The sequence below is a fragment of the Crassostrea angulata genome, chromosome 6 (assembly GCF_025612915.1).
Source record: "Crassostrea angulata isolate pt1a10 chromosome 6, ASM2561291v2, whole genome shotgun sequence".
In the NCBI taxonomy this organism is placed as follows: Eukaryota; Metazoa; Mollusca; class Bivalvia; order Ostreida; family Ostreidae; genus Magallana; species Magallana angulata.
Window position 1 is genome coordinate 8,266,753 of NC_069116.1, and position 26,645 is coordinate 8,293,397.

A 26,645-nucleotide genomic window follows, 5' to 3' on the forward strand; every position below is an offset into this window, starting at 1 on the left:
AAATGTTTTTGACACATTTGTCAGGCAATCTTCTTACTTTGTTTGCCCAACTCCTCTTTATAATACAATGTACCACAAAACAGAATAAAACTTTGTAGTTGAGGAGAAAAGAGATCAAGCTCACATACCCCTTGCTTTTCCATTGCCTGACAATGTTTCACAATAATTACCTTGTCTACTTCAATAGACCCTTCATGATAACTGCGGTACTGCTCTCTTGCAGGGCAAATTGATATACTTTGATGAAATTTTAGCAGGCAGATAAATAAATGACAAAAATGAAACAATTGACCTTGCGTCATATTTCATCAAATTATGTTAATTTGCCCTGCAAAAGAGCAGTACCACGGTTACCTTGAAGGGGTTAGTATAACGTGACTGAAACAAACTGTCCTTGAAATATTAAATGATCAATTACAATATATATATATATATATATATGTTAATATTATATATCAATCAATATATTACAAATCTTCAAGCTTTAAACAATAACTGCATTGTGTTGGTTATCTGCAATGCTCAACTCAGAATTTATCTAGTTATGAACAGCCTTCTTCTGCTGTCTCTGTTGTACTCACTCCATTTTTGCATGATTTCTTCAAAGTTCAAGAAATTTTCTCCTTTTCTAATTACGTTTGTCCTTTAAATGCACAACCCCCAAACACTCCCGGAGCATCAATAAGACGGAACACTGATTGATATAGGTCTCATTTATTGATAATAACCAGACACATCTGTCTCTGTGTCACTGCATATTGAGCTTCTCAAGTTTCACATTGTACCATTGATCATTTGTTTTCCATTAATCTACTGGCAGTGATGTCATCATCAGATACTTGAGAATATGGTAGAACTTGGAACAATAACACCAGTTACACTGGTTGCAGTCTTAACTATCTTGAACAAAAATACAATTCAATGTTTGTTCTTTATCAAACATATCAACATATCCAAAATTAAATAATTTTTCATCCATTTTTTGCAGGTTCATTACAAATGGGCAAAACCTGTAAATGAGTGGCAAAATTAAAAAAAAAATAATGAATTTAAAGATGTCAAAACTTATTTGATACTAAAATTGTATCCAATGTTCTAAATATTAAAGGTACATATAAATAGGATAAAAAAAGATTGGAATAACAATGTACCTATATTTTCATTCTAAAAAATACCCACCAGTATAACATAATTGTTGCATCATTCACACACACCCCCTTTCCAACTTTATGTTTTAGCCTACTTTTTAACATTTTTCCATCAGACATTTAGGACTGAAAGATATACTATTTTAAAAAAAATAGAAAACTTCAATTCCCCCCATTTTCAAATACCGGTACATGTAAATATAGAATTTTAACCCCATCGTAGAATTTTCAATATATTAACAAATTATGAGATGAATTTTTCACTCGAACGATCATCTCCTCACATACCTTCATTCGTTCTTTTTTAACATGAAATAATGTGAGGGGAAAAACCACTTACAAAACAGAAACTAGCATAAAAAAGAAAAAAAAAAAACACGCAAAAATGACATTTCATAGCAAACAGTGTCAAAGAATAACAATGCCTGTGGGAGTGAATGTGTGTCTTTTCACACATTGTCACAGTGGTATTGACAGCTTATTAACATGAGATCACTAACATCAAACATTTCCAACTGATATCAAATGCTGAACTTTACTGAAATGTTGACCAGTTGCAAACCACAACAGTACATGTGTTGCAGGTAATTTACATAAAACATACAGAATTCTTTGTTTCATAAAAAACATGAAAAATATTTATTTTATAAGTTGTCATTTTTTTTTCTACAATAAGACTGTCAATACCAACATGAGGGCAATTACGGACTATGAATTTAATAAACATACTCAAAACAATGGCAAAAATCAAATAAATATAAGTCAATGCAACAAAAAAAGATAATGAAAATAACATTGCTTGTGATCATTTATCAAGCTTGAATATCAACATAAATCTGATATTGGAGCCAGTGTTGATGTGCCACAAGGCGACTAGATCTTAACAAAAGAGGCCACAAATCCATCTATACACCAGTCATCCCACAGATGGTCACAAACCACATAAGGTCAAATAACATGGAGCGCAAGGTCAGAAAAAGAAAGCACAAAGTCAGGATGATCTCGTGGCTTTTATCCTTTTGAATTGTTCCATTTTTCTGAATTTTAAACAAAACTATATCAAACAGTGGAAAAACAGTTCTTGATAAAGATGGAGCTGGCAACCATATAGTCCCTCTCACACTTTTCATTTAACTGTACAATCTCTATACCTAAAGAAGAAATAAAAATTCAATTATATAAACAGTAAACATACATGCAGGTACATAACAAAGTACCCGGTATGTTTCATGTCTACCTAAGTACTTTTGTTGAGATTTAATTAAATTTTACAGCAGTACTTTACAAGTTATTGAGGGTATGGCTAACTGCAGCTTTACCTGATGTGCTTGGTATAGACTACAGCTTTTCTCACTCTCCTCTCTCAGCTACATGTCCAATTGGTGGTCAGCGCTGAATTTCACAGTACATTAATCTATATGAACGAGGATTGTTTGAATCACATATCCAGAACTCAGTCTTGTCCCTCAGTCCTGCACACCCCAGGGATTCCCATTCCACACATAGAACATCCCCCTCTTCCCCCCTGCAACTGTTTTATCTCTATGTCGTTCCTTCTTCACAATCAACAATACATACATTACACATACATAATAGGGATTCACAGCTTCTTAAACCTTTCATTCGTTAAAATTGTGTAAGCTCTGCATAAATGTCAACAGTAAAGAACATTTTATGCACCCAATATTAGATTTCTTCAGACAATATTGCATTTATGAACAATTTTTAAGGAATGTTAAACCTTAAACCACCTATAGTCATTATCAAAAACTAACTTGGAAAGCTCTCCCCCTTTATCCCATATTTTCTTAGGAAACAAAAGTGTTTAACTAAAACTTTGCATTTCAAACAGAAAGTTTATAACAGTTTGGTAGACATTGTGATCTTTGGGATGAAAAAGCATTCAAAGCTGACCACACACAAACATTACAGAAATTTAAACCAAGTACATCAAAATAGCACAGTTTCCGACATTCATTCAATTGTACTCGGAAAAATACCAGAAGCATACCCTATAATTACCCCATCAGAGATTCCAAACATGATAAGCACTTGGAATGTAAGTAAAACACAAGAAAAAGAAGCATTTCACAAGACTAGGGCATGTCACTAAAATTCCAAGTCCCATTATTGTGTTCTTCAAGGTGTTAAGTCAATGCTCAAAAGCTTTAAAATGAAAGCTGTTGTTTATATCAAAGGTTAAGTTTTCAGAACATATAAAATATACTATCTATTTACAAAAACATCAAAAAAGTCAGTTATTAACATATTTGATTCTAATAACAATGGATATTAAAAAAAGAAGAAAAGCAACACATTATGGCTAGGTAAGGCAATATGAAGCTTGGAGCATAGCAAGGTTTAGTGCTGGTTGTAGAAAAGAATTCTTTCTGGATCTGCAAAAAGAAGAAATCAGTATTACAAGTGTCATGTACAACAAGTCAACCACTTCTGATACAATCACAAATATCATTTACTGTTACACAAGAATGTGTGTTTTTGTGTGAGTGCATGTTTAGCTTGAGAATTTTCTTGCCCTTTTTTTGCCACCCCCTTGCATTATGGGTGTTATCTTAAAAAGAGGGTGTTGTCAGTTTCAAATACTTAATTTACTCGAAGCTTGCAGATTCACTTTCTCAAACCATATCATCAGAATATTGGAAGAATTGCTTTATTTTTAAGATCAGCAGCTACGCAGTACTCATCATCCCCACAGAATCAAAATAACTCCATAGAGGTAAAGACTGCATTTCTTATTAAGCTGTCAGCTCATTTTTCTAATCCATAAAACAAATTAATGTCAATTGCTGCTTAATCAATAGACAATTCCGGCTATATGGAGGCAGTACAGACCCGATCAATTGGTGAGAGTCTACAGATCAATAAAAAAGCCCAGATCTCACACAAACTCCTCGATCTGATTGGATCTCAATCACGTCTCGTTTACATTTCAATACAAGATTTGTTCACTGTTTACATTGCCTTGTTGTGTTAGACATGTACTGTGTGTTGAAAAAGAGGTGTATCGTGTCAAGTGTCTGTATCTGTTCATATGCAACATACACATCTCAACATACACATCTCAATACTTACTTTTATCTTTCATATTCATTACATTCTCCCATTCTAAAAAAAAAATAATTTTTTTTTTATTTTTATTATAAGCTGACTCATGCTACATAATAAAATCTCATAAAATATCTGTACCATCTTAAGAGCTGACAAAACAAAAAAGCTTATGACCTTCACATGAGCCATTTGACCATGACATTCCAATTTGTTTATCATTAACTCTTGTATACTCTGCAGTGAAATCTAATAATAATGATGAAAATCACACTTCCTTATATACCGGTATTTACATTATAATTGCCCGATAGATAACTATATAAAGTATATAAAATATTATAGTACAACATAAACTTAATACTCACCTCTGATTAAATAGTTGGTTACTTCTATTCTATTAAAGCACCCTAGAATGTCGCCCGTCTCCCTCCTGTACTTGAGCTGTCCTCCTGAGGGTGGTTTAGACTCTGCCCCTAGCACTGCACCACACTCCTCTCCATATATCACTGTCACACAGCCCTCAACACTGGAGGCGGTGGGGGTGGAGATCACGGAGCTATCGCTTACAGCGGGGGCACAGGTGTCCTCACTCATAAACGAGAACATCTGGCCAGAAGGGTTCTTGGAGTCTGAGGAGAAAATTAAAGTACTCATTGACTTAACTCCATTCTTTCCTTCTAATGGAAAACTTGCTGACTTGGAATTTCTTGGTGAATGTTTGAAGTCCTTGGTATTTGTACTACTAGAATTGTTTGAAACACTTTTGGAGTGTATCACAGGAATAGGGGGGAACTCTTTAGAATTGTCACCACATACACTTTCACTAGACTTAGTTTGGGATAACACACTGGACTGCAGACTACTGCTTGAAACAGAATTTGATACAGACACTTTAAGTTCCTCATGATCCAGCTGAGGATCAAATCCAAATTGTATATCTAAGTTTTTGTGGTCTTTTTCACTCCTGTCCAGGAAAACAACAGATCTTGCTTGCCTTCTGGCAATGCCCTTCTGTTTTGAGGAGACCTGTAATTTGCTTGGTTTAGATGGTTCACAACTAGAGGATTTTGTCACATGACTTTTAGATGACACCTGATTGTTTGCACCATTAGTTTTTGCCATCACATGTGCTGTAATATTTATAGAGTAACTTTCAAGAGGTTCATTGAATTCACTATCACTAGCTTTAGTCACACTAGTGTTTAACACAGTATTGGATACACTGTCAACTGCAGCACTATTATCCACAGAGGAACTCTGGAAAGAGTTTGATCTACTAGCCTCTATTCCTGAAGGGGATTTCTCTGGAGAACTAGGTAACTGGGAGGAACTGAACAAGTTTTCTTCCTTTTCCAGTTTAACCAATTCCTGACTTCCAAATTTTTGACGAATGGAAGGTGCTTCATTATCCTTTCCATCTGGACTAGAACCTATTGAGTGTCTCCTCTCTGTGTGACTTCCCTTCCACACAGCAGACTTTAAGTCTACTGACACATTGCTCTGATCTTCAGGGTCGTCACTATGAAAAGTGGAAACAGAACAGTTTGGCTTAGGAGAGGCAGCCATCTTTGCATAAGAAATCTGGAGCCGTGGGGAAACAGCCTGGGCTGATGCAGGGAGAGACTTTACAGACTCCAAATCACTGTCATCTTGAGGTTTGATGAGAATTTCCTTTGGAACATCTCCAGTGGAACTGCGACGCCCGTCTCTGAAAGACTGCCTCCCCTGTCTGCCTGCACCAAGTGCAGGGAAAGAGGATGGACTGAGGTCCCTCATTTTGTTTCTCTCTGCCTCCATGGATAGGGAGGTAACGATGGAGGATGGAGGTGGGGTGATGGACCTCTGAGGTCTTCGCCTCTCCTCTCGGATTGGAACACGCTGGGCAGCACTGGCTTCTTTGCTCTGTGTCTCTTTGGCTGTAACAGGACCACCTTTCTTTTTCTTTTTTCCGACCACTTGAAATTCCTCCTCCACTGGTTTGGGAAGATCAAGGTCGGTAAAAATATAGTAGTCACCCTCCTTTTCCATTTCATCAGAGTCTACTACTATATTTGATTTAACTTCCATTTTCTCCTCATCAGTCAGATTTTCTGGTTCTTTTACAAGATAAGTTTTGTCAATATCTTTTTTATTATTGTCAGACACTGTGGAAGTTTGTTTCCTTTTTGAGTTTTTCATGTTATTATGTTTCACATTGTTCAGACTGGTGTCAATTTTAGGATCTTTAATGACTTCATCGGTATTGTCTATGATATCCAGGCTTTTCCTCTCTACCTGGTGATTGATTGTTAATCCAAATTCTTTGCCCACTTTTGGCTCCATGGGTTTCCTGATAGAACTCCCAATAGCATCCTCCTCCTCACAAGAAATGACATCACCATTCATCATTTCCTCTTCCATTTTACTGTCTTTATCAACACACTTCTCAGCAATAATGTGATTTTGTTCCTTAATGTTCTTTTGGCAGTCAGTAGTCACAATTTCTTCAGTACTGATTTTTTCAGTCGAATTTCCCATTTCAGAGTTACTATTACTAGTTTCTGAGTTTTCAGGACTCTCCTCAGTGAAATCTTTGTTCTCAGATTGACTATCTTTCTTCTCAGTAGGTTTGAGATCTACTGGTGTTACCTTTGGCTTTCTCTCTTTATTCTTTTTGTTATTTTTGTCCGTTGCTTTTGATGAGCTAATGTCCACTGTGTTGTTATTGGGTACCTTTCTGGGCTTTCGCCCCGTGCAATCATTTTCAATGAATGACAAGATTTCGTCTATTTCTTTCCTTCCTTGGTAGTTTTCTATTTCCTCTGCTCTTCTGACGGTCTCTACAGTTTTGTCCTTTTTCTGTTTTTTTCTAGGTTTTTTGGCCCCTTCTTGATTGGAAGTTGATTCTTCTAGGTCTCTTGTATTAGTTCCATAAGATGTTTGACGAAACCGCATCGGATCATTTAAAGGATTTGATGATTTGATGGGTGGCTCTCTCATGTGCTTGTAATGACCAGCGAGCAGTGGTGCACACTCTAGACGGGGGTTTCCATTTTCGTCAGTGTCACTATAATCCGCCCTTCTCTTGCTTTTGTCTTCTAAATCATCTGCAATGAGAGATCCTGTTTTAAGAACTTTGTGGATATCACTTTTATCTGTACTCATAATTCACCTTTGACTTATACTCTCCCATAAAATCTGGGACATTAATAAATAATCAAACATAACTGTAATTCAATAATGAGCACTCTCTAACAATTTTTAAACTTTTTAAGTGTCTATAATAGTTCAAGAGCCAATTATAAATATATGTGTAAAATGTATGAATTAATTTATCAATTGCTTGTAGGTCTCTGATCATATACATACTGTAATATTTTCACACCCCCCTCCCCCCACTCTTTATCACAAATATTAAATAATGTCTGAATCACAAAATAATTGATGAAGTGTCATTTATAAACTCCAGCTTTTAATATGATCTCAAGGACAATTACTATAGTATCTTATCTTAAAAAACACTCATAACAAACAACTACAAAACTTATTCTCTCTTTCTCTCTTAATATCGTGTATAACATTTTGAACTAATGGGATTAATCCTCCAAAATCAGTTACAAAGTGTGTGTTACCCACAAGAAAAACAAATTCAACATGACAGTAATACTTAGTTACGACTTAATTTCCGGATTGATCACAAAACATGAATACTTTTGACAGAAACTCATTGTTAAGTACACATGCTTGTTGAGACCTCTTCAATTAACAGGTTTCATAAATTACCTTAATAATTGATCATATAAAAGCTTCAAGAAGACAACAGGACACATTAATATTCATACACTAGAGCATTTTGACAGTCCGTCATATTGCCTAAGGTGCAGTAAATTCCTGACATGAGTGGCCTACTCATCAGACAGAAACAAAATGTGTACTGGTACCAAAATTACCAACATACACCCCCCCCCCCCCAAAAAAAAAGGAAGAAGAAAAGATTAAACAAGCAGACATACTGTTTTCAAAGACTACACTCTGATTCCTCTAGTTGACCTGCAGCAGACATCAATACACTAAGACGGTAGGCTATCAGGCATTCTTTGATGAACAAATCAATAAACATGTAGTTCTCACTACTGTTTTTATCATTCCATCCAGGTAAATATCAATACTGCTATTTTCACTACATTATAGTGTGCCAATAGGGCGTGTTATTCAACCTCACATGTACGTAGCAGCCATTTTGGATTAACAAATAGCCTTGTACACCACAATGACAAATTTGTGTAAACATGTCTATCTAATTACACCATATAAAATTCCACTACAAATGGAGCTAAGCAAAACTTGTCCATAACAATAATAAAACACAATGTCAAAACCCTGGGCGTAATTTAAAAACAGCTGCCCGGCTTACCTTTTGGTCACCTTTATAAATAACATTAAAACTCCACGGAGCTGTACAGTGACTTGCTACACCTGTATCATGTGTTCCTCCCGAAGACAACCAGACAACCGACTAGTACATTACACAAGTTAAGAGTCACATTCATACTCACATGACTCAGATACTCACACTGAAGTATTCAAAGTATAAAGCTCCACATCTGTACTACCAGTGGGTGATCCACTGTTGTTAGAGCCCAACTATACCTTGTTGACACACTGTCGATTCCGGCAGGTAAAAGTTGTCAGCCGAATAGCTTGTTTACACAGCTCCTGGCTCTACTACAATAGGATATGTGCCTCTGCTGTGGAACGGCCACCAATGGCAGACAATATAGAACTCTGACGAGTCACCAAGGTTATAGCCAGCAACACAGTGGAGGAATTCCTCTCCACAACTAACAGCTTCCACAAAGACAGAAGGACAACACTCGAAGGGTCAGTGTTATCTCTGCCGGTTAAAGATTTCTGGATCCAACTTCAAGCCTCTAGTGTATTACACTATGTTAATCAAGATCTTCGATCAATATTCACTGGATGATAACAAAAAATCCACTATGAGAGGAAAAACGTTTGAAAACAAGGGTTATTTTCCATTCATTGTTTATGTACGTCATTTAAACTAATGTTGACTAACAGTTGTCAGATTGTATCAGAAACACAAGCCAATACAGGACTGGAGCCTGTGACAAGCGATAGGTCTGGAGTCCTGATCACATGGTGTTGTACACTGATAATGATGGAGCAGTGACAGGGTACACATAAATCACACTACATTTTAACAGGTTCAAGAAAATTCCCACCCTCAGGCTTACCCGTGGATTATGAACAAATCTAGGTCTCCAAGACATAAAGCTCACAATCAGTGCACTAATTGAACATGTCAATACTTACAGTGCTGAGCTCAGTACATGTATCAACAAATACTCCACCACCATGTCTATTATCACAAACCAGTACACTTATCATGGCCGGCCATCTGACAGCCTTCCTCACCTTACCATGCTGTTTGATAACATCTGGCTCACTGATACACATGTGACAGCTACTCCTACCCAGATTATACACTTTCCTCACACTGCACCACAATAGCACAGCCCACTTAAATCATTAAACACAAACTACTCCTACACAGCTTTATACAATCTTTGTACAGTGCAGCACATCTATATCATAATTCACACATATACAACCAGTTCACATGTTACCATCAGAAGTAGTAGGTTGTTACAACCAGAAGTAGTAGCTGTCTGCTGAATGTCTCATTAAATGGGAGATGCTCCAGCATCGCCACATTCCAACACTGATGAGAAAAACACTTCAGAATTTGTAGGTGTACTGATAAACACCATACTTGTATGACAAAACTATGGATCACTTCAGCACAGGTTCAACCAAATAAAGGAATCAGAAAAAAACCTCTGTATTATCTGTATCAGATGTAAAAGAATACTGTAGAAAACAAACTTTGTATTTACAAGGCACTCACAAAATTGAAAAATTACAGAAGAATGTAGAAGGTTTGCTTCTTGATACTCTTCACATGTCATCATATTTATGAAACATGCATAATGTATCTTTTTACTTTGAACTCAGACATAAGCATATTATTTAACTTTAAAATAAATAAATTTCAATATACTTCAAATAGGGATATCCTATTTCTTACAAATGAACAGTTATGTCCATACAGTCAACATTAACCATAATCTGTGTCAACCCTCGCATGGTAATGCACAAATCTCCAACCTGTATGACATGTTTGTAATAAAACGCACAATTTACAGACTGACAAAAGGGATTTACCTAAAAATGCAATTTATCCTAAAACTATAAAAATCTAATGGAACTGAATAATTAAATATTTATGTATGAAATGAAATCACTGTATTTGAATTATGTATTGGCAGTAAAATGATTGCATCAGTACCTAGGTACCTTAATTATTAAAACGATCTCTGTCTGTCTGAATGTCTGTCTGTATGTCTTTCTCTCTATTTGGTTTCACAGTTTAAGAGGTATATTATCTAGGACTTCATCCAACATTATGTAAATAGGCGATGGATCGACTGACGTGCTACATATTGCATAATATAAAAGCAAAGTGCTTAGTGAGGAGGTTTATAAGTAAAATTAAATTACACGATTTAATTCGCTTACACCAATCATCATAACAGGGATGTGAAAAACCATCCTTTCACAGAAACTAGTAAAACTTCTGATGCCCCCAAAAAATCCCCCACCCCTAAATGGAGTCGTATCCTCACATGAAATTTTAGGTCAGAATACATAAAGCTTGTAACTGCTGTATCCTTTTGCTGGGACTGCTAGCTCAGCCATATCCCATTAAACAAGGCCCATTCACTCACCTGTACCAGATACTGCATGGGGGAAATAGAGGTCACACAAGCGTAATTGATTAGCCAGTCTTGTAGCACGAGGGTAGTGGAGATACATGTTTTATCCCTCCCCCTGAACAATGCATCATTAATCCATTCGGCAATACTCAAGATTCACTTCAAGTCTACACCTGTATTACACACTATTTAAGACACAATCCTACAAAGATTCATCTCCTAAAAGATAACACTGCCTTGTAGATCAAAGTGCACAGTGAGTCTTCAGGAGATTATACAGGGCCACGTCATATTCTGAAACTACCTAAGAAACACGAAAATCCTCTCTACCTGGGGCCTCTCTGGGATGAGGATATTGGACTCTTCGTCCCTCAACATCAGGTTACATTCAAATCATCACCAGAGACATGACACTGCATGGCAATGTATTTAGCACATACAACATACCTACTAAATGACCTGCTCTAGTTATATAGCACTAGTCCACCATCTAACCCTTTACAAAATCAACCATTGCCTGATAACAGGGACATTTCTACAGTTCCTATGTGTTGTACTGCCTGCATGGCCATCTCTCCTCCACTTGTTTGCTAACATTATGCATGCTTTTCACATTGATCTTTTTCAGCTGCTGTTTGGATCAATACTTGCAAGATGTCCATAAATCCCAGAGCTATGCATATCTCAGAGATAGTAATATCAGCACTTAAAATACAACCCCAGCAACACATTATACCACTGCAGAAATCCCCCACTTTGTAGTCTCAGAGGAAAAGAATTCTAAACAGATATGTCAACAGAGAGCTAATCAAGATGTTCTGTTTATCTCACTAGCAACAACAACTCACAAGCTCAGACCCAGAGATGTTCAATCATTAGATTCACATATTAAATGAAGACTTTCAGAGGACATTAGTATTTGTAAAGAGTATTTTATGTTTTATTTCTAGTTGACATATGAATTAACATGGATTACTGACTTAATCAAAACATCACTCACTTGGAACCACCCCCAAGGCATCCTTTATACATGTATACACTGCAAGTACCACAGAGTCGTGCATGTACTTTTAATGGAAACAATTCACATTGCCGTTGCGCTGAATTTTGGTTTTTTTTCTGTTCCCAGGAGTGCACTGGAATTAATTCAGCCCAGCAGGCATTTTGATAATTAAGTCTGACTCGTTTAGAGTGGTTAACTAATATCATCCATTAATACTAATGTGAGCCTAACAAGCCCTAGCTTTCAGTAATTCCATGAGATCTAAGCTTAAGCTGCAGCGACAAAATTTTTCACTGTGTACCTATAGTCATTGTCATTCCAAATCTGCCTCAGTATAAGAGGATTGATTGTCATGCAAACATTCTGAGCCCCAATACCTTTTCTATAGATTTTCTTTTCATCAGTGTTTGAAAAACAAATTTCCAAATTTGTTAAATCTGATAATATCGAAATACGATTTAGTGTAAAATCAATCAGTGACTAAAGAAATAAGTAGCATTAAGAAGTGTCTTTACCTTTAGATTTCATGTAATTTCCAAGCGTCTACTAAATGACACAAACATCAACATGAGTTCTCATCACATCACAAATATCAACATCAGTTCTCAACAAAACAAGAGTGACATCCTCTTGGAACACTACTAACAGTCAATGGTCCTCTACAGGGGTGGGAGGAGAATCAAACAACTCCACAAATCAACACCTCTGGACAGCTGGAAGGAAGCCTAAGCCACTGTCTAACTGAGAAACATGGCTGTATACTAGTGTGTTTGGTGGGCAGCCATTACTATATTGATAATATATACACAGAAGATCAGTCAATATCACCTGCATAGCATTACAGCACTGCTGCTGCTATAGCTGAGATTGGGTCTGTGGGCAGAGGTTGTCTGACTGTCAGACAGGACTACTTGTACCCCTCTCCCCCACGTCTCAAATTAATTTGTTTAGTAATATTTGTCAGTAATGATATATTAACCTTCAAACCATCCAGTAAATAATTGATTTTTCAGTTGTAGTTTTCATACTGTAGAATCATAAGAATTCACGCTGGCTCAATTTTCAAGGTATTCGTGGGTAGCCCTCCCCCAAGAATTTACATCCTTGACAACAACAAATTTTGAAAGGTTAAAGTGTTCTTATTGAAACTGAAAACCGACACATCCATGAATTAGCATCCCCACAAATAAGCAAAAACCCCACAATCAACAAAAATTGGAATTTGAATAATTCCACGGTGTCTAAGATTTGCTTTAAACAAAAAGAGTATTCATTTGATTTGATTCAATATGCCACATTAAATAATGCTATTAAAAGTATTAACTTAGGTGTTACTGTCCCCCTACCTGTCCCTCACTGATTTTCAACACACAATTTTGACAACAGAGATGTACCTTTTTTCCTTCAATCAAAACCCTGTCTTTTAATACTGGCAGTAAGAAATAATGATTCAGTAGGCATAGGTTGACCAGCACCTTCTGATCAGCTGTATTGATCACAGTTGCCAGTCTCAGCAAGAGACCTCATTAGGCTTCTGGCAAAACATTGACATGCACATCCAAGCCTCTACCTTCATAATCAAATGCTGACACAACATGCACAGAGCAGTTAAGGCAGCCATAATTATGTCCCTTCCTTCAAGTTGTACTAAAAATATTGGATATTTCAAATAGTACTAATGAATTATACATACTCAACATAAACTGGATTTTTTTTTAAAATCATCAAGTCACTTCAAAACAATGTTCACCAAGGTTTGATAACTCTTACTATATGTCTTTAAACATGTCAAAGAAGTACAACTGTATAGTACATAGAGAAAAGATTCCATCACTGAAATGACTTAAAAAAAGATTCCTTCATTGAAATGAATTAACTATTAACAAGATCTATAATCCGTTTCTTACCAACTCGTAAACTTTTTCATCTCATTTCTGTTCAGAATCTCTCGAACATCTCGTCTTATTTTTCAACGATTAATAAATGGGTACTTGCATACATGTCCTTTGCAAGGCAAATTCTCCAAATTTATTTTTCTTTTAAGCTGCATTCTTCAACCCAACAAGATAGAAGGAACATTTCAAAGGAGAAATGTGGGGTTTTTTTTATTTCAAACTCTGCATAAATATGATAACATCTTGGGACAGAGTATAAATAATAAATATCTATTATCCTTTTTCTTAAAAACAAAATTATTAAACTTTCACATGATGTCATTATCATGATAAAATATTTTTATGATGATTGCGCAAAACTACATCAATTAGTCAAAAGGTTTGAGTTGTGCAGTTCATTTAGTGTTCAACTTTCATGGTAGAAAATAACATGTCAAAAGAAAAGATTGATGACTTCATTGTTCATAATACAGAGTCAAACAATGGAGGTCTTTATAGTGATGTATTGTTATTACATGAATAACATTTCATAGGCTCAATGATAAAAACTGGTGTTTCATATTCATGGATATTCACTTTGAATTATATTGCCTTGAAAGTACCAGTATAAAGAGATTTCAAAGAATCTGAATCAGTAAGCGAGACTAATCTGTATTTAAAAGCTAGAATACGGTGGACATTCTTCCTGGTTATCATATAAATCACAATGACATTCAAACCTACTTCAGCTGAGGTTTCTATCTATCCGACACTTGCTTTTTCAGTCAACAGGTTCATCTTTTCTGGTTAAATAGCTTAATAATTCAACAGCATTACTGCTGACTAAATAAAATTTAGCCTGTGTAAACACAATACATTAACCAAGCCTTAAGTGTGATGGTGAAGGACCGCTGTCCATGTTTCACAATGTTCAAGGACAGTATATACACAATGCCCTGCCACATCACACAATGCTACATGCACCAACTGTAGAACTCCTCACTATTTTACCTTGTCTGATGCCAAGTTTCTGTATGATACACTCCAAGTGCACTTGGCACAAACAACTGAATCCTATAAAGCCAATCAATCTAGAAAAATGAAGAAAGTAACATATTTGCGCATATCTTTTCCTTTATTGAGAACTCAAATGCCAATGTCATCAGGATAGAGTTTAGGTTGTTGAACTTCATCTTATTTTTGTTATGAACACTAAGTATAATAACCCCTACTCCACAGAAATGAACCATTAAAACAAGCCACTTACATGTATATGACAATTAATTCACCAAAATCATGCTACATACCAGTAACATACACTACTCTGAAAACTGTTCAACATGTAAAGAAGTGATGGCATTCAAAATACAATGACCTGTCTGGATTCTGGAGACATGTATTGCTTTCCATTTTAGCACTGAACACACCAAACAAAGTGAACACACTGGACATCCAGTATCTTGACTTATCCCCCTGATGCTATCAGCAACACCTGCATCGTCTATTCATGTTACCTGTCCACAAAATGTAATCCATGCCACAGATGGGTCAGAGCCTTACCATCAATGTCCATCTCTTCCTCTGATGTCTGGCAGGTTTTTAACTTCATCCTGAATCCCCTAGCCTCTTTTCTGTCACCAGACGCAATTCTCAACGCCGACACCACATCAGGTAGGAATGCTGAATTGGCACAAACTCAACAAACAATCCCAACTTTCAACAAAGTTGCCTCCACATTTTTTGTCTATCTACATGTAATGGTATAAAATCCAAATCTTTCTGACATTAAGTTGTATCCTCTCTGACTTCACCCAGGAAATACCTCTCTACCACAGTCAATGCATACAGCCTACAATGTACAGAGTACGCCGAGGCTCAGGCGAACACAGTGAATTAGACCCGGATCACTATACTTCCTTCTTATGTGTAACACAATGATCAATGTATGTATACTCTCTTAATCGGGATCACAAATATATCCAGCCCAGAATAAGGTCTATAAATAGATCAGGACAGGTCTGGAGCTATCACAGCTATGTTTAGCACGAGTTACATTTTGGAGATCATTTTTTGTAACTTTAATTTTGTACTAAAGGCTTAAATTGTTTTCCTTCCTGTGTTGCGATGTTGACTACGACACCTACACATGCATAACAGAAAAATCCCGACATTAACATGTTTATAAAAACATCTTCCTGTTTATGTTTTTAGACAATGTTTGCAACCTCCTTTAAAGTAGGTTCTTGTGTTTAACATATGGCATATAACACAATATAAAAATAAGGACAGTCTGTATTTATACCAAGTATTTCACATGTGAATTAGGAAAAAAAAAGTGAATATCTGTATTCTTCTATTGATATGGCCACATAAAATATTCTTTTTAAGATTCTTATCCCCACCTGCCCCTCTGAAAGTGGCCATCCTCAATGTATTTTAATTTAATTATTAAAAAAATATTGTGGAAATAAACTTGAGGGAAAAAATCTGGCTCAGTATGCAGTCAAAAAAGTTCAATGGCTGCTTGACATATGGATTATCGTTGTTTGATTCCAGACATGTTTGTTATCTTGGATACAAATATCTACATGCATTAACAGTTCAAATAAAATGGTATTAAAAGATTACAAATTGGTTTGTGTACTCACATTAGCATTAACAATTAGAAAAAAAATAGAGTAGTTATTTCAAAAACATGAACACTTAAATAGATATTTGAAAAAAAATAAATTCACCCACCCGCCCCATATTTTTTGCAAATCAGGATGAGAATCTAAATGTTAATTTTATGTGGCCTAATTGTTGTAGTTTTTTTCAACTACATGAATCATAAATATTCTTATGGCAAGAAAATGCTTTGTTTTTAATCATTGCTTGATTTTCATCATATCTTTCATACATGTTATTTTTATCATATCTTAACAAAGAAATTATAAGGGAAGAAGGAACTTAATTATTGAATTTCATCAGTTTAATTTCCTTTTCTGCTTGCATTTCATATTTCATAAATGTACAAATGATCTTATTTGCCAAATATAATGTCTCTGCTCTATTAGTTGCCCTTCCTATGTATATGGACATAATGGTATAACTATGTATTTATAACTATGTTTTACCACTTTTGTTAAAGGTTTATATTATGGTATAGCTATGTTTTTCACTTTTGTTTAAGGTTTTAAATTATAGTTAAGCTATGATATACTAATTATGGTAAATATTTTACATTAATATGTTAAAGCTATGATTTATAACTTTTGGCAAAGGTTATAAATTATGGTAAAGCTATCAGCAATAGAAGCATTGTGAATTTCATAATGCACAAGGTCAAATTACAGACAAAAACCCTCCATCATTACCATACAAAGATCAGGAAGAATACATGTTCATGTCCAAGTTGTATGTAATTCAATACTCGGTAAGATTATGTAAGATCTTTATCCTTATTATTCAAATGTATTAAAGTAGATATCAAACAAGAATTAACCTAAGACAATGAGCAGAGATAGGAGACAATAACAAAGAGTTCACTACAGAAAACAGAATATAAACAGTCATCCATACTTCCTTCCTTATAGCTCAAATAATACAGACCAGATTTTTTTATCAGACCTTCAACACTTCTTTAAAGAAAAAATTGCTTAATTTCAAACTGACTTATGGTTTTTAAAAATTGTTGTCAAAATCTATCATTTCCATTTTTGGGAGTTGATTTTAATCAACTCTCCTATGCAGTTACTCAGACAAACGGAAAGTGAAACAGTGTTTGGACCTCAGCACAAATAATTACTGCTGACAAGACGTAGTTCTTGAAAATAATTAATAAATTCGATGTAATGTATGCTAAAGCATTGTTTTTCAAGGAAACTTATTTATAAATACCTTGAAAATAATCAGATTTTAAATGGTACGAACAATTTTAAATATTTTTTGTAGTCGTATGTATTCCTATGCCAGAGTTCAATATCGATGCTCGGCTGTCTCCGTGAATCCTTGTCGGAGATTTACGGTGTCAGCCGAGCATTTGGTTGAACGAGACTAAAGTTCAATATTGCTTGGATCCATTCAATTTTTGAGAAATATTTCTATTACTGATACATAGTTTGATTGAATTAATTTTATCTTTAAATATTATCTAACATGATTCATATGGGGGTTTCTCGACATTCTTGTCGAAAAAGTCGTGAAATCCATATTATAAAAATTTGCGAAATTCAAATTAAAAACTACACGTACATTGTCATGCAAAATAACATATCACTGATTTTAAAATAAATAAACATCGACAAAATCAACTCCCGTCAGATCTTCAGTACTTTGATTAATGTTTACATTGATTCAGTAATGCATTTCTAATAGTAAACCAAAATTTGAGTGTCAGTCGTAAAGTAATAAGCAAGATATAGAGCTTACAATTCTTTGTTATGTAAACAATGCTCAAGTCATTTTTTGTTTTTGACCTAAAATGAATGTGACAAATGCTAGGAACTGTTTGTTTTTGTTCAAAGCGAATTAGCAGATAGAAAAATCAGCTTGAAAAAGAACTTTTACCACTGTATTGAATAAATGTAAACAAAAAAAATGGCACAAGCCTTGTTTACATAACAGAAATGTGAGCTCTGTATCTTGCTTATCACTCTATGACTGACACCCAAATTTTGGTTGATCCTTGGGAATGCTTACTTTAGGCAGTGTAAACAAGAAAAATAGAAAATTAAAATTTGACTAAATATAGTCATGACCATGCCCCTTTAATGGTAAATTTCACTCAGTGGATAATTTAATTCTTTGCATAATCTTAATGACCTACCAGTATATCTTCTAAGATTTTGCAATCATTTCATTTGTACAAATGTTTCATGTTTTATATTGCACTTTTCACTTAAATGACTGGTTTATGACAAAAGCTGACATAGTTTACACATTAACACTTGAATACTCATTATTTTATTTTAAGTCTTCATGATAAATCAAAAGGAAATATTTTCTTTTTAAAGTTTCCTTTTCAAAATCTTGGTCTACAATTCAAGGAAACTTGATAATACACTGACTTACACATACACATCTGAGAGATTTTTGTGACTTAAAATAAACTCATACATGTACAACAACTTTCCCAATTTAGACAGGGTTACCACGATTTTAAGCAGAGGAAGAGGCAAAACATGATTTCCTGATTGGTACATGTTTTTAAAAAAATGCCAAAAAAAACCTTGATTTCGTAAAAATGACATCAAATTTATAAAAAACAAACCCTGCATGATTTCCGAATCAAGAAAACCCTACTTCACTGTGGCCAGCTACCATAATCAGAAATTGGGGACAAGAATCACCATTGCTGTTTGTATACAAGTGTGTGTCACATACTGTGATTAGTGATATTTCTGTAGAGTTTATTCTAGACTCTTCACTGAGTAACTCTACTTCCATTCTTATTGAAAAGAACCAGATTTAATTCTTTTGTTATAGAAAATATAGGCATATATATATTCAAACTTCTTAGCCTTTATTTCAGAAAATCTGAAATTCTTGCCAGAGCCTTCAGTTCGTTTCAACAAAAACAAATTCAGACCATCTTGAAGCCAATATTCTGTAAAGAGGTAGAATATATCACAATATGATATTTCACAAGGATATCAGTACAGTAAGCAAAGGGAGAGGACTGTTATGAAGATAAGTAAAACCTCTGTTACATTAAATTTTGAGAAATCCATGATGATCAATTGTTAAGAAATTATAATATGTATATAAAAATAAATTTTGACTTAATAATATAGGTAGGTGCGGATCTTAAATGCATATCTACACAGATCATGAGATGACTGACAAAGGGAATAAGTTAATAGCTATTCTTGTCAATCTTGATCATATCTTGTAAAACAAACTCTTTACAAAGTCACTGGTTCCATGTAAAGGTATCTTTAAAGATCTAACAACACTAAAAATGTATGCAAAATCACCAGCATTTATATATATCATAATATAATATCAACAATCCAGAATGGACCGAACTCTTAAATATATATATTTATAAGGCAAGTCATACGGAGTTGTTTCCTTTTTCTGCAGGGTGATAATTTTGGCTTAACAACTAAATTTGCTTCAAGTTTTAGTCAGGAAATGATGTGGCCGCCATCAAAATAACTGGTACTAACTGTATACAAGTACTTCAGGCACGGCAAACCTCAGTTTTAAAATCCCTTAAAAGCTCTCCAGGATCTATTCATTAAAAAAAATACGTCTTCTATTGCTTAAAAGCAAATTAAGTGATGGTTAAAGCTGAAATCAGAATACGTATTTAAAACTCAGAAGCAAAAACAAAAATGATGCAAGCCTGAAAGAGCTTATGTTTCTTGTGATTATACTAAATTTGCTGTCTTTTAGATAAAGACTTAAAAGTAAAAAAAAGACTGATTTGATAACTCTTAAAATCCAAAAAACTTTTGATCCAAAATTTAATACCTTTCGATCCTCTTTTCTTTTTCTTCTTTTTCTTCCCATCCTCAGCAGCTAGATCAAGACTCTGTGAAATGGGTCTGCCCTCTGGCATTCCATCGACTGTGTGTTTGGTGCTAGAAATCAGCTCACCAATAGAACTTCCAACCTTATTCAGTTGGTCCAATCCTTGGCCAAATGGCGGATCATTTCCGTATCCATCTCGCCGATAACTGTTTTTCTCAATTCTTACACGGTCACTACTAGTGCTGCCACGGTAATTGGAATGTCTGCTGTACATGGGAAAGTTGATTGGTTCGTCCACATCGCGTAAAGATGACCCTGATCGATCTTTAAGTGCCATCTGACTCTTTTCAAAAGAGAAAGTGGAAGTACTAGTATTATCATATTCTTCATATCTTTCATGTGTCATTGGTGTATAGTAGTTAATATTTCTTTTTCTTCTCTCCCTTCCATATAACCGCTGATGCAGGTTTCTAGAATCATTATCACTGTCGTCATCTGTTTCAAAGTCATCGTCATGATTGGGAACAGTTCGACGAGAGTAAGTTTTCATCTGAACTCCCTGAAATGTTGGTTCACTATCACTTCCCTTCCCGCTCCTAGGCGACTCGATATCGTTCCTATCAGAATCCACTTCGTGAGCCTCATCGTAGTCCAGATGATATGTTGTTGTGGGTGTGGTTATTTTGACCGTAGACGAGGGGTAGTAATCGAAACAGCCCCGATCATCTCCGTCACTGTCCTGATCAGAGTAACTGCCAATGCTGGTGGTGGCCTTACTAGAATTACAGATACCAGAATCATTGTCCGTGCGTTTATCAACCTGCTCCATGTCAATTATACAAGACTCTTGGTGCCTGCTGAAAGGCGAGGACTGGTATGTCATGGGACAACATCCGCCGTGTGGCCGCAGCTGTACCCCGTCCAAGTCATCGTCATTGTCCTCACTGGATGGTTTGTCCTCAGTTTTGTACACTCCTGTGGCAGTCACATCATAGGACATCTTGTTTCTGTTATTCGCCAAGCTAAAGTTGCGGGCTCGCAACACCAAAGAACTGAATTCGTCTTCTGGAAAATCAGCAATCTCTCTGGCCCTGCTCTTTATCAACTCTACCTAGAAAAAGAAAAAAAATCATCAAATCTTAGAATCAAGATTAATTAATGAGGACTTGTAATTTAGCAAAAGACTACAGTGTATTCAAAATGAGGATCACATTACAAGCTGTTTAATTTTTTTTTCTTTTTTAAGCTTCAATTTTGCAGCTCAGGAGCACATGCATGGTTTAGCCAAATGTTTAACAATTTACTGCACTCAAAAATTATTTCCTATTCTTGATTTATCTTCATATCAAGGTTAAAGATATGATCTTATAAGAATTGAAAACACTCATCAATAAAGATTACATCAATTAGTTAAATAGAAAAATAACTTATTAAATTAACAAGTTGGTTTAATTTGTGAGGAAATGTTATGTTTTTTTTCACAGAAAAAAAAATTTCAAATCAAATGAGATACCCTGATATATATCGTATCCTGACATAAATATTATTAATACCGGTATTTAAACAATAAATGCTTGCTTTGGTGATTCATGTGGGACATGAAGGTGGTAACATTGCAGAAAATATGTATAACCCGCTTACGTGGGTTATGTAATTTTTTTCTGCAATGATCGCTACTTTTATAAGCATGACACACCAAAGAAAGCATTTTATTGTTTAAATTTACATCTTTCTTTAAAATTATGAATAAATTTATCGAAAAAAGTAAGAAAAATCAACCAAATTATTAATGTACATCAGTACGCAAGCTATTAAAAGATTGAACAGCCAAATCGTCTTCTATGGGAATTTGAGTATGACATCATCATGATTATTTCCTGCAGTCTGTGATTTTCCTTTGGTCGCTGTAGGTTTTGATCAATTGATAAACTGGGTGTGTAGATTTCAATCTGGCTGTTTCTCTAGAGCTATGAATTAATTTTAGAAGCTTTCATAAGAAATATAGGAATCATACTCAGTAGATGTAATATAAAGATATGAATACAGAAAAATGTGTCTCACCCCCGAACTACTATCTGTGTTCATGCAAAACGATTACTCTTTAAGAATCACTGACATGCCTTACATAGTTTTATTGTTTCAGAACGTCTTTTTTAAAACATGCGTGATCATTTGGAAGTTTTCAAATGAGTCTCTACATAATACACATTAAACAAACTAGGAAATTCTGATAGAAAAAGTTGTAAAGTGTTTCACATTTACCAACTCTCAACTCAAACTAGTTATGTTTTCAATGTATCAGTATATCAATGAATGGTGACTCCAAGGTGGATATCACATAGATAATATATATGTGAAAGGTTTCCATTAAATTGATACTAGTAGTGTAACAGTATACTGGTTAAAATGCTGCACAGCATTTATCACAATGTAGTAAAAAAAATTAGCGCAACCCAATATATATTTAGGTCATTTAGTTATTTTTTAAAAAAAATAGGACCCTAGAAACAATCACTAAGAATAATTGAATCATGCACCTTTATTCATTTATTTATTTTATAATATATTTTTGATTAACCTATGTAAATAGGGTTATCAACCTAGATGAGGGATTTGAGAAATCAGGAAATAAATTAAACGCATTATGATTATATATAGATCAGGAGTATCATGCCAATAGAGCCATGTTTACATGCTGACATTGTTGCTCTTAAGAGGAAGAGGATTCAGTTTGTGCGTTAAAGCAAGTGTTGCAACAAATAGTAAGTAAAAAATCTTTGATATCATGCTATTGGCATGTAGTAAGTGTAAAATTGTGGGAAAACAACACAATATCTATTAATATTTTAGTGAACATTATGTTTTTTTAAATAAGGAAATATAAAATTAACACCAGTTTTTTATCCATGATGAGAGCTGTGAGGCTATCATTTGGAATACTTCATCGGGGTTGTCCTTGGATTTGACACTAGGGTTCAAGCGATAGAATACAGTTTAAGATATTTGCAGTTTTTTTTGTTTTTTTGGTTCATTTTATGATATGCCAGGAAAACATTTTATTGGCAGGTCAAGTATCCAACTCGTTAAAGAAAGCAAGGACGACAACAGATATTTCAGATTATAGAAGACTAGTGACAGATTAACATACCAAGTCATATAAAATTTCCTGAGCTCATATCGAGGAATTCATATATCATTATCAATCAAATACATGTACATGCCTCACAAAAAACAACCAATCTAAGAATAAATCTGACTTTTCTTTACTTTTTAATAAATAGATACTCTGATTGGTGATACCAAGTATTGGCCAGAATTTCCTCGATCAATACTTTTTCTCACCTATTATATGTTTATAGTTCTAATTTAAAGGAAACATAGACATACACACACTATGATAGACAAAATCACAACATGTTTGATATAAACTATTACAGATCAATTCCACTGACAAATAACTATGAATTAAACCATGAACATTTGCACACACACAAAGTAATAGGTATTTATAACACATCAGAAAGATTATAATTCTATCATTTGGTGATACTATACTGTTTAGCATTTTCATAAATTATCCCATAACTGATGTCTGAACAAAGTATTCCAAAATCTGACAGCTCACTTTACTTATTTACTCATTTGTTTAACAATGTAGTACGTATGTACATGCCATTTTCAACTGTCTGTTTACTCGAATACATAATTTAAATATATTTCTTGCATTCTTTTCATCTCTTTAATTAGAAGAAGGTGAACATAATAAAATCAACCCTGGCATGCACACTGCTTGCAATGTGAAGCTGTCTATGTACAGGAGGCTAGAATTGTGTCGTCTCCATATTTGAGAGCTTACAACATGGGTGCAGACATGTTGGATAGACTGCCGCCTACCTTGAAAATTTTGCCCTACTTGCTCTGCAGCAAATACACTTACTGTTTCAACAAAATTGGAGTCATTTTGAACTGTATTTTGTTTCTATGAACATGTTTCTCGACGAAACAAGTACTTTAGACACGTCATATACTGCTTCAGGTTTACAATTTGTCATTCGACTATGTACACCTAATGAATATGTACACACAGGTCAGGCCCACGCAAATGTTTGCAAATTGCAGATAAAAAGGGGGATTACTCGATGTCGTCTCACTCCGACGTTTGTTTTCAAAAGAAAATTTTGAAAATATGTTTTTGTACATTTATTCTTATTTCTGAAAATCATATCACAAATAATTAGACTTCAATAGACTTACATAAACAAATGTGTGCTTCAGACCGATATGAAAATAAAATTACACCGCAAATTAAGTGTACAAGTGCTTGTTTACCTGTATGTCAGGGAGATTTTTTGGCAAAATTGAATCGTATATACTGAAAAATTGTTCCGGGTCTTCGTTTCTTATTGCCGAAGCAAGGAGAAATGAATACTTTTCGTTTTCCTCCACATTTTCGGCGTCGTTATCCATTTTATCGTGAAGCCATTTTGGATATTCTGTCGCCAAGAAGAAACCACGAGAATCGCGAGAATGTTTTGTGCGCGCGAAATTCAAAATTGCTTTAAATCGTGTCAAGGGCTACTGTGTCATGAACATGTATACATACAAGATTTTATCTGTTGATGTCAAAGGTTAATGATAAATTAATGAATAAAGACATCAAGTGTATTATATGATCGTTTTCATTGGTGGATGTAGAGGTGGGGTGATTACATGACAGTTACGACACGCCAAATACACAAAAATCGAGCTGGACGCATTGTTTATTAGTTGATAAACCAGGTTAATCGAATGTAAACTATATTAAACTAGTTAACTATTCGTTAACTATATAGTTTTAATTTGTAAGACCATATCCAACGGTTGTACACTAAGATAAAGTGACATTTGGGGAAATCAAGGGCACGGAAAATTCACAAAAATAGCTTAAAACATAGTTTCGCAGTCAATGAACCAGGTTTATCGTTTGTTAATTGTATTTTAAGGATAGCAGACTATAAATAACGACGTTAATTAACATTGTGATGTTTTAGAGCAAGCCAAATTCACAAAATGAGCTAAATTTATCGATTGTTATTAACTTCACTGTACATAGTTTACAAACCGCAAACTATATACAATGTAGATACATGTAGTTAAGATTCGATTACTATAGTTTTCATCAATACAACTATATTTTACGTTTGTAATTTAGTTTACGAATGATCATCTAAGTTTATCTGTCTGCAAATGACGTTAGCAATAGATTTTGCTGATAAATATAAATTATATAGATTCACATCTGTAAACTTTTATTTAAATTCGTTATATTAACTACAAATAGTTAAGAGTTGTTAATGATAGTTATGCAATCGTATTTTTAGCTATATTTATCAAATAAACTATGTCTTGCAATCGAAAATGGTCTGTGTTACATATTAAAATGACATTTATTTGACTAAAATAATTTCGATTTTTGATATCTGATTCTGAATACATTTAAACGTTTTAATCTTATATATCTATATGAAAACCTCTAGTTCAGACTCACACACCTATAAGTTTACGCACAGTTTGCCTGTGACAATATACACTATCATATCTATATTCATACATTTGATTCAAAATTGTTTCGATATTTAATATCTGATACTAAACACATTTAGACGTTTGAACTTACATACTTACATGGAAACTTTTAGTTCAGACGTAAGTGGGCATAAACAATAAGTTTATGCCCACTTTGCCTGTGATAAATGTATACTGTTTAATTAACAAAAGATTAGTTCAAACAAAAAAGTTGGAAAAATCAGCTTTAAAGTTGAATTTCCAACTTAAAACTTGGAATTTTTTAATTACGAGGTGCTAATACGCTTCCGCTGTAGTTTGATGAATTTGAAAACTCTCATTAAACACGACCAGAGACATAAAATAATGTTATTTATGTCTCTGACACGACGCATATACAGGCGCACGCCCACACAAACACACACAGAGAAATATAAAAGTAATATACATAGTATTTTGTAGACTAAAAAATGTTGTTGAAACATCAAAATGAATTGTATATTATTTGAAACGATACAATCAGAAATATTTAGAATTATTATACTTTCATGTTAAATACTGAAATCTGATTGGTTTAGACGCAGTTGATGATCCGTTATATTACCCTCAGCGTTAGCAACACACTTAGCAACGGGTAACACAACGAATTACAACATGCGCATAAATTATGCGCGTACAGTTCGCTGTAGAATTCCCGTAAAGCAGTAAAAAAATTCTCTAAAATTAAGACATTCAGTATAATAAAATAAATAGTGTCTGTTTGGGAGGA

At 34.4% G+C, this 26,645-nt stretch overlaps 2 protein-coding genes across 3 annotated transcripts in view; one reads left to right on the top strand and one right to left on the bottom strand.

Moving 5' to 3' along the window:
- Positions 1 to 698: 698 nt before the first annotated feature.
- On the bottom strand, positions 699 to 24,976 carry LOC128189272 (dentin sialophosphoprotein-like). Of its 2 annotated transcripts, none has more exons than XM_052860824.1 (6): positions 24,662 to 24,976; positions 20,333 to 21,443; positions 4,583 to 7,303; positions 4,242 to 4,274; positions 2,468 to 3,544; positions 699 to 2,299 (listed from the first exon to the last, which is right to left on the bottom strand). In XM_052860824.1, the coding sequence occupies exons 1-5, from the start codon at positions 24,797 to 24,799 to the stop codon at positions 3,510 to 3,512; spliced, it is 4,038 nt and encodes a 1,345-aa protein (XP_052716784.1). In that variant the 5' UTR covers positions 24,800 to 24,976; the 3' UTR covers positions 699 to 2,299; positions 2,468 to 3,509. The 2 variants fall into 2 exon arrangements, with proteins under 2 accessions (XP_052716784.1, XP_052716785.1); XM_052860825.1 differs by having other exon boundaries at positions 24,270 to 24,803.
- The window catches only part of LOC128189274 (CDP-diacylglycerol--inositol 3-phosphatidyltransferase-like), a 33,775-nt gene continuing 20,503 nt past the window's right edge, over positions 13,374 to 26,645 (top strand). The window contains exon 1 of the mRNA XM_052860829.1: positions 13,374 to 13,384. The gene's annotated coding sequence lies outside the window, so the exon portion shown is untranslated. The remainder of the gene's footprint in view (positions 13,385 to 26,645) is intronic.